Below are 9,208 nucleotides of genomic sequence, written 5' to 3'. Positions count from 1 at the left end.
TTTACTTTATGGATACGTTCTTTATTAACAGCAATATACATTTAACATTTACATAAACATAAATGTATGCAGACAACAGAGCACAGTGATGGGAAGTCATTAGCTAAGTCTATTTACTCAATTACTTTTCCTAAGTAGGCCTTAAATGCAGACCACATGTACATTAAGTGAGTATTTCCATTTTATGTACTTCTTTGTACTTCTACTTCCAATTAATCTGACAGCTGCAGTTTTTTGCTCATTAAGATTTGCACATAAAATATCAATCAATTAAACTAGCAGTTCATATTACAATACAATACACATGAGTGTATCAGCAATAATATAATAGCATATGCAATATTATGGGAATACTTCCATAGTTTTACCTCAGCAATATTCTTAATGCAACCTTAACTTGCAATGGAGTATTTTTACACTGTTTTATTGCTACTTTGTACTTAGTAAAGGATCTAAATACTTCCTTGTTATACACATACTACAATGACATTGAGCGCAACTGTCAAAGTAATGTATTGCAGTGAAAAGTACACCACTATCACAACAAATGGAGTATTTAGGTGAAATACAAGTACCTCTTCCTCCTGTTGTTTCCATGATGAGAATGGGGCCGTTGAGTTACGCATTAAAAGACTTCCTGTTCAGTGAGAGTGAGAAAAAACAAACATCTGAACATCCTGTAGGACATGTTGTATTGGTCACATGAATTATTGCCAGACTGACCCAAATAAATGCCGTAAACCTCAGTGTGCCGTCAGCTGGCCGGTCATTACGCACTCAGCATGCTCTGCAGCCCAACATGGTTCAAACCATCACAACTTTATTCTACATTATAAGCGTGATCAGACTGAGTTTGGGGAGAATGTGTGTATGTGTAAAGGAAAGAAAGGTTTATAACTGGTCTGTAATGGATGAGGTAAAACCAAAAAATGCAGTCTGGCCCATTAAGCATGTTACTTAGCAACTTGTAGCAGAAGAAGAAAAACATATTCTCTACTTAAAAGTACTAAAAAGTACTACAATGTTCAAATACTCCATTACAAGTCCTACGTTTCCAATTCAGAAAGTGTCATCAGTAATATGTGCTTTATCATTATTACCCCACTCATGTAACAGAAGCATGAAATAAGTATTCTGTGTATCAGTACTATGTACTATGTATTCATGTACTGCTCTTGAGGGCAATTTTAAGGTACTTTTACTTTACTTGAGCGTTTCTATTTCATACATCCCGATACACTACGTTGTAATTTCCATTATATGTTTACGTGAGAGCGATAGCTACTGTTGCTAAAGTAAAAATACTCACAAACATTTCATATGACTTTAGACTTTATGTCTGAGGAAGGTTTTATTGCGCAATATTTAGATATACTACCTCATTGATGCATTGACATATAAGCAACATTTGCTGTAATGGTGTCAAGTGAAATTAAAATGGACTGTATTTTATGAACTGATTCTTTTAGTGGAGTTTGTGAATTATACGTGTTGGAGCTGGCAAATAAATATGAGTCTGAATTGCAGTGAAATCGAGTGTAAAGTGGCAGAAAATGAGAATACTGAAGTAAATGAATTGATGTCTGTATTGATGAATTGTTAATTAATGAACTCTCCAAGCTGTTGGTAACCTGCACTCTGTGTAATCGGACTGAATGTACTTTCACACAGAGATGAAGATGTCAGCATGCCCATGGGGGGTCGGCGGCTCTAGAAAACGCTCTCACGCCACATCACATCACACTATAAGCTTTATTTAGCCCGGAGGCTTTGACGGATACAAATCTGAGCATCACGTGAGAGTGACACGTCGGTTGACAGATGATGCAACACTATAAAGCAATTGCATGGAGCCGATCACACGGGGCAGCCCCATTGTATCACAACTGATCAGCTGGGGGGCGAAAAGGAGAAAACTGCATGGGAAGTTCGCACTGAGATGACAGTTTTCAATCATTCAGTCATTTTAGGAAGAAAGGGAACCTCGTCACGGGCCGGTCTGGGGTCAGCGGTGACGGGACACCATATGCCACTTGCATCAAGCCGCGAAAACGTGCAAGTTGTCCCGCGTGGGTCCACCAAAGCCCCCCAGAGACTGCGGGGCACAGGGACGTGTCTGTGGTCATGTCAGCGTACAGCCGCCCCCCTATTATTACCCCAGGAAACGAGTAATTACAACGGGACATCTCCTGGACGGGGCCCAAAGCCGGCTTCAATGCGCACGTCACATACCACGAGTCCCCTAGCCCCCCGTCCCACTGGCGCAAACGCCGGCCCTCATTTGCGCAGCTATTTCCAAAAAAAAGTTGCTTTTATTATCCCTCTGCAATGCACGGATGCTTTCCCATGTCAAATTAGAGGCGCTGGTTCGCTCTCGGCGGGCCCACGCACAACGTGGGCGTGCGTAAAGCGCGCTCATTATTAGTTTCCCCCCAAAAGTTGTGCAAGAAGTTCTGGGGAGGACAATTAATGTTGAAAAAGCGTCATGAATAGGCGACGTTGTTCCTAAATAGAGGAGCTCGTTTGTGTCCGCGCGGAAAACAAAGAACCGCTTCACTCCTGAAATCGATGAAGTCGGCTCCCGAGTGACGCCGCGTGGACTTATTCTCGTCTCAACTCGCGAAAACACACAAAAGAAGTAATCGCGCTGCCTGTGTTATTGGGCAGTGTGTGTGTGTGTGTGTGTGTGTGTGTGGGGGGGGGGGGGGGGGTAAAGTAGTTTAGTGTAGCACCCGGGTGAGAAAAGGGGGTCCTTGGTTACAACATCAAACACGGGTGTCGTCACTCGCCAGCGATACGTGCAGCGCCGCCTCTTCCAAAATAAATATTGACGTGGTTGTTGTATTCAAATGACCTGACCGGACATCGGCTGGCCAATCAGAGCCCTTCCTATCATCACACCTTCTTTTCATTCATAACGCCGATGCGTCAAACAGTCACAGAGGACCCGGCTATAAATACGGCTGCGCGCAACGCACAGTTAGACATTTTCCCCAAAATCAAACGAAAGAAAGAACTGAGCAAGAACCTTGTGGGAATCCGGCTTTTCGAACCATTGATTATCCTCTCTACCTTGCTCTACATTCTATATTTAGTATCCAGCTCACTATGTTGGCCATGGGTGGATTATATTTGCGGCACGTCGTGGTGGCGGCGGTGTGCTCCGTGCTGGCCACGGGGACGCTGGGGTCCCCGGTGGTGGGGCCAGAGCCGATCCGATGCGCCCCGTGCTCCCCGGAGAAGCTGAGCCAGTGTCCGGCGGTGGCGCCCGGATGCGCCGAGGTGCTGCGGGAACCGGGCTGTGGATGCTGCCTCGCCTGCGCCCTTAAGGCTGAGGAGCTGTGCGGGATCTACACGGCGCCGTGCGGCTCCGGACTGAGGTGCACCCCGAGACCCGGCGACCCCCGGCCGCTGCACTCCCTCACCCGGGGACAAGCCGTGTGCACGGAGAGCACTGAGCCCGAGTCGACCCCAGAGCCCCAGACACAAGGTAGGCCTATATGCGTCTGTGTTCCACATCCACATCCAGCAAATCCTCAATCTACCCCCCCCCCCCTAAAGAAACGTGTCTGATTACAGTCACATTCATTCAAAAATGCTTCTCCAGATCAGGGTGAGCCAGAGGCTGAGATGGAGAACGCAGCCATCGTCTCGGACCCGGGCTCCAGCCACTACCTCCCCGGCCTCAGTAAACCCTACGACCCGAGGTCCGCCGCCGACGCGCAGGAGAGCATGAAAGCCAAACTCATCGCCATCAGGAGGAAACTGGTCGAACAGGTGAGCCATGAAACGCCGCACTACCACCGTGTGATAATCTGTGACATCCTCTGTGTGGAATATGTTACGAAAAGTTTTTTTTAGGGGGGGGGGGGGGGGGGGGAGATAACTCGTGCGCCACAAGGGGGAGCTCGTGTGCTGTTTGAGGAGGCGATGAAGAGAGAGAGAGAGAGAGAGAGAGAGAGAGAGAGAGAGAGAGAGAGAGAGAGAGAGAATTGGGGATGCTTGTTGTTACAAGTTTTATATTGATGTCAGCCCACGTGCTTGCTGATAATAAAGAGTGTTCATTAGTATTTCTGTGTGTTGGCCCCGCAGCTCAGCAGTTAACCCTTCTCTCTCCCCTGTTCCCTCCCTCCAGGGGCCCTGTCACGTCGAGCTGCAGAGGGCCTTGGACAAGATTGCCAAATCCCAGCAGAAATTGGGAGACAAATTAACCAGATTCTACCTCCCCAACTGTGACAAACACGGGCTCTACAAACCCAAACAGGTTGGTACCTTCAGGGAAGCATCCTCCGAGTGTGTGATGAGACGTGCATTCAAAGAATCTCACCAAGTTGTGTGTTGTGTGAGCCAGGATTATGTCAACCACGGCTTTAAAATGATTGTGTGAAAGTGTGTGTGATGCAGGCAGGGATTGGTTCAGCACTGTTTGCACCTCCTGAGTGTGTTGTGTGTTTTATTGAGTGTGAGTCACGATGCTGCATGACTGTACGTGTGTGTGTGACATATGGAATGAAAATGAAAGCAGTTGAATAACAGGGTTTTCTGTTTGTGTCCGGCAGTGTGAGTCCTCTCTGGACGGACAGAGGGGTCGATGCTGGTGTGTCAACTCCTGGAACGGCAAGAAGATTTTAGGTTCGACGGACCTGCCTGCTGACGCCGAGTGCCCTTAAAGAGATCAACCACTCATGCAGATCTCACAACAACAAGCAGAAAAAAGAAGCAAGCAAGCCACTGATTATTTTTCTTTTTTGATATCTGTTTATTTATTGATCTTGTCCATGGTGGTGTTTAATTCAGGTACACTGTCATTGTGGGGCGTTTGGGTCCCAGCCACCTGATCCCTTTTCCCTCCCTCCACTTTGAACACCCGTCCCAAAGAGAGAAAAAATATCTATTTTTGTTTTTCTGGAAAGAAGATTTTAATATTGATGCATTTACTTCTACTCTTCAGCCTTATTTATTTCAACTTTATTTCATTTTATTTGTTATTTGTAATTATTTCATGAGTATTTATATCATTTTTTTGTTATTATTATATTATTATTATTATTTTTATGGGTGTATAAAGTGTATATATGTATCTTGGCCCTGAGTAACTCCACCGCTGAGTTGAGCTCGCTCTACCCTTAAGGAGTTGTCTGGAGGTTTGGTTTGTGACAAACCAAGCAAGAACAACAGCACTGAGTGACCAAATGTCATTTAGAAGTATTTCTAAATGTTGTTTTTATGATTCCTTTTCACATCGTTGCCATTGTTATGTCTTTTTGTTGTTGTTGTTGTTGTTGTTGTTATTGTCTTTTTTTTTCCTGAGATGACACGTGATCAGCTCTTGTCAGTGAATGCAAAACTCTCCGTCGGGAATCCTTAAACCAGTACTCAGAAAACATTTCCCATGGTTCCATGGGGTTGCAGATAGCATGACAGGCGGGGCCTCCCTGTGCCGCCTCTCACACGGGTATTTCTACATTTACCTACCTCCGATATTTATGTGTCTGCCGTCAGTTGTGTTGATGTATCTGTCGAAAAAAAAAAAAGAAGAAGACTTGCTATTTTACTTTAGAATGTCGCTGTTCTCTCTGACCAAGAACACATGACCACAAAGAGCGAGTCCCACGACGAAACCGCGTGCGACGCCTTCTCTATATCTACATGCTGCTGTTGGAGAGAGAATTATTGTGTATGTGAGTCTATTCCAAAGTGACTAACTGCTCACACGTGTGTATGTACACTTTTGTAATTGAGATGTAATGTAAGAAGAAAAACAAGGTGATATATTTAATAAAAACATTAACCTCATCCGTGCTCTCCCGGCCTCTCTTTCACCTCAACACCGATAGGTGGCGAAACATACGGATCATAGCGGCCTCATATGGACGTGATAATGAAAGTCTGTGCGTCTCATTGGGTGTGTTTGTGTGCAGTGTTATCAGGGTGATCTAAAGTGGAGGTCCTTGTCTAACTTTAGACAGTTCCTGGGGACATGCAGCTCCACGCTGCCTTTTGACCCGCTCTCTGTTTGCCTTGGTCGGGGAACAGGAATTCGCCTCAACCTCTCATGCCCACTGCCAGCCTGCCTGGCACCACCAGATTTATTTTTATTCTTTACAAATTGAACCTTTGCTTTATCCTTATTGACACATTCCAAGACTGAGGGGAGCCTGATTGCATTCAAGGACTTCAACAGGAGCAAATTTGTGTCCCGATTGCCTGCAGGAGTGAAGCTGAGATGATCGGCCTATTAGCTGCCGGTGACAACACAGGCCTGTTTTTAAAGAAATTAAAAAAAGATATTAAAAAAGGTCATGGATGAGACAAAAAAACAAAAAACAAACACCAGAGACAACGTCTTAAAATGTGTTCACTTTTTATTTAAAAAAAAAAGACATTAAATACAAATTATATTTTGAATCAAAATCATTTCCTTTCTCAGAGAAAATAATAGCTGTGTGATTTCTAGTTTAGTATCATGAAAAGCTTGAATAAAAAGAAACAAACTCTTTGAAGGATAAACATCGAAATGAAAAACAAAATAGATTTACCCGTGAACAGAAAGATTCTTAACGTGACCAGCAGGGAAAAAGAAGATACTGATAGAAAGTGACATGATGAAAGTTTGACCCTGGCTCTGCACTGACAGACTGAGGCGGGATGGCTGGGTGTGCATGGAGAGATATGACTTATTGAGAGGCGAGACGTTCACTGGCCTTAAGAGTGAACTGTGATGACCTGAGTGCCTGACTGACAGAGATTTTGCCCCCGAGGCTGAAACTCGCCTGCTGGGCATCGGAGCTTACAAATGACCCTGCTAAACAACAGATGCAAAAAAGGTTCATTAAAAAATAAAACATTCATTAGTGATTATATTCCCCAAAATACACTGAATCATATAGACTTTGCTGTGCAATCGGTGAGTCACTGAATTGTTCATAAGAAAACCTAGTTTGGAACAGCTTATAATTCTTTCTTAGATAAATAATTTTTATTTTTTTAAGTACTGTACATGATGTCTAGTCAGACACATAGCTGGCCAGGAAATAATAATAACAATAATAATAATAATAATAATAATATATAAAAAGACACACTTACAAATATTAGGGAGGGAATAGCTTAAACATTTTGTATGTATGTTCCTCCCCGTACATCAAGTCTTTGAATAGATGGGATATAGCACCAACAGGTTGGTTGTAAGTTGCTGCTCTCTATTAAAGGAAGTGTACGGCCGATTTCATGCTACCAAGCTACTGGGCAAGCATTCTTTGTCGGCACTCTCTCCACTTTTCAAGTCTTTACACAGGATGTGGGAGAGCATCGGGCAGGAAGCTCCTCGGGGAGGACGCCGCCTCCTCCCTCAGACCCCCTACCACTTGTGTGAATGCATATTTGGTGCTGTGTCCACCTCGTGGAGATTTGTTGGCATATGATCATACAAGCAGTTTTCAAAGAAACAAAAACAACAACAACAAAAAAAAAAAAAAAAAAAAAAGAAGAAAATAGTTGCATTGAATGGAAATTTTCTGAGGGGTGTTCGCTAAGTTTTCTGTCAGAAGTCCTGGTGTAGCTTCATTGTTGTTGTTTCTTTTTTTCATTTTTTCTCCCTCCTCCCTGGATTATTATTGTTTTCTTACAGTATCGCACTGTTTCATCTGACATTACCTCTAAGGAAAGGTATGCCGATGCAGATAGGTCCAATTGTCTTTAACTGCATGCATTGACGAGTAGCGGCGCAGCTAAAGTGCTTTAAGTGCTTGTGCTTGGGCTTGAAGCATAGGGGCAGCTGGCACCTGCGGCATGGCGGGCCGGTCACAACGGGCTCGTCCCGTTCAAACAAGCGTACACCAGGTTGCACCACTGACAGGAAAGGGACCGGAGGGCGGGGCAGGGTGCTGGACTAACAGCTCGTGGGTTAGTAGGTGGGAGACGGGGACGTGATCAGGCACACAGACGAGGACAACGTTTTAGACATGTAGGGTTGGAGGACCTCAGCACCGGAGCTGCATGATAGACGCGGGACACGACGGGGAGGAGGGGACAGGAGAGCAGGTTAGAGTGGAACGGTGACATGGATGTGCTGGGGAGGAGACGGAAGACACGCTAATCTGAACTAAACTCATCCTGAAGACTGCAGGGCGGCATGTGAGCACCTCATCATAATACTCCACCAACAATCTGCCCTTTGAGTTTCAAATACCCGCCATTCACACCTGTTACAGTGGACTTGATTGGAAACCCAGTATGTATAAGTAAATAACAAAACGTCCATGGAAACTCAAATAAATCCACCTCTCCACTTTCCTTTTGCATGATTGAAAGCGTGGCCATATTTGGGAGGCCTGATAGTTAGACTTAATTGCCATTTGTTGTTTCCAATCTTGATTGGCGCATGTTTGGAAACACATATCGTTGATGTGGGGAACAATCCAGAAATCTTGAACCAGCTTTCTCTATTAAAGCTGAATTCAGAACTCTCGATACCTCATGTGTCTTCTGTGGAGTAGCGTACCTCGAAACCTGCAGGAGAAGTGGTTTAAGAAGTTCCTATGGATGTTTTCGGGGTCGGTTTTGCAGGATCATCCTTTAAGTCTTTAGTGGATGTTGTGAATCCAAGATAACTGCAGCCGCTGTCGACCACAAAAGCTGTAAGCTACCAATTTACTTTCAGAGCCACATTTCAAGCCTGTGGCAGACGATTATTTGAAACTCAAAAGGTGGATTTTCAGTGAAGTCTTCCTTTACTGGAGGACTACAGGGGGTGAAGCGGAGGGGAGGCATGGAAACGTTTGTTTTTAAGGCACTGTAACTGCATGGTTCGCCTCTGTTCCCTTCCCAACAGCAGGGCGAGGGACAGGCCAGAGGCAGCAAGAAGGGCCCTTGGAGCTGAATAAGAAGCCAAAGCCCTGCCATCCCATAATCCTTCACTTCAAGATGGGACCCTGAGCCAGAGATGTGTTTTTTTTTCTGCATTGTTTAATGGAGTAGGAGCTGGGGACGGGCAGTCTGACATCTCTAAACTGAGCTTAGAAACATACAGTATTTACACAAATAAACACTTTTGGGAAAGGTGTACACTCGCACGCCATCTTGCACAGACATGCAGCTGTGCACATATGTTATGCAAGTGCTCACACATAAAGACACACACACATACACAGACTCACGGTTACACACTCACAGACAGACACGCACAATAGAAACGGTGGTGGTGCGG

The 9,208-nt window shown here is 44.8% G+C and overlaps 1 protein-coding gene across 1 annotated transcript; it reads left to right on the top strand.

Moving 5' to 3' along the window:
• Positions 1-2,966: 2,966 nt before the first annotated feature.
• igfbp1a (insulin-like growth factor binding protein 1a) lies at positions 2,967-5,796 on the top strand. The gene is given in 5 exon segments (XM_084012354.1): positions 2,967-3,490; positions 3,608-3,777; positions 4,136-4,264; positions 4,560-4,664; positions 4,666-5,796. Coding segments are annotated over 5 exon segments (873 nt in total). The 5' UTR covers positions 2,967-3,108; the 3' UTR covers positions 4,753-5,796.
• The last annotated feature ends 3,412 nt before the right edge of the window (positions 5,797-9,208 follow it).

This window comes from Eutrigla gurnardus (genome assembly GCF_963514095.1).
Source record: "Eutrigla gurnardus genome assembly, chromosome: 6".
Lineage (NCBI taxonomy): Eukaryota > Metazoa > Chordata > Actinopteri > Perciformes > Triglidae > Eutrigla > Eutrigla gurnardus.
This window is presented reverse-complemented; position numbering and strand designations above follow the sequence as displayed.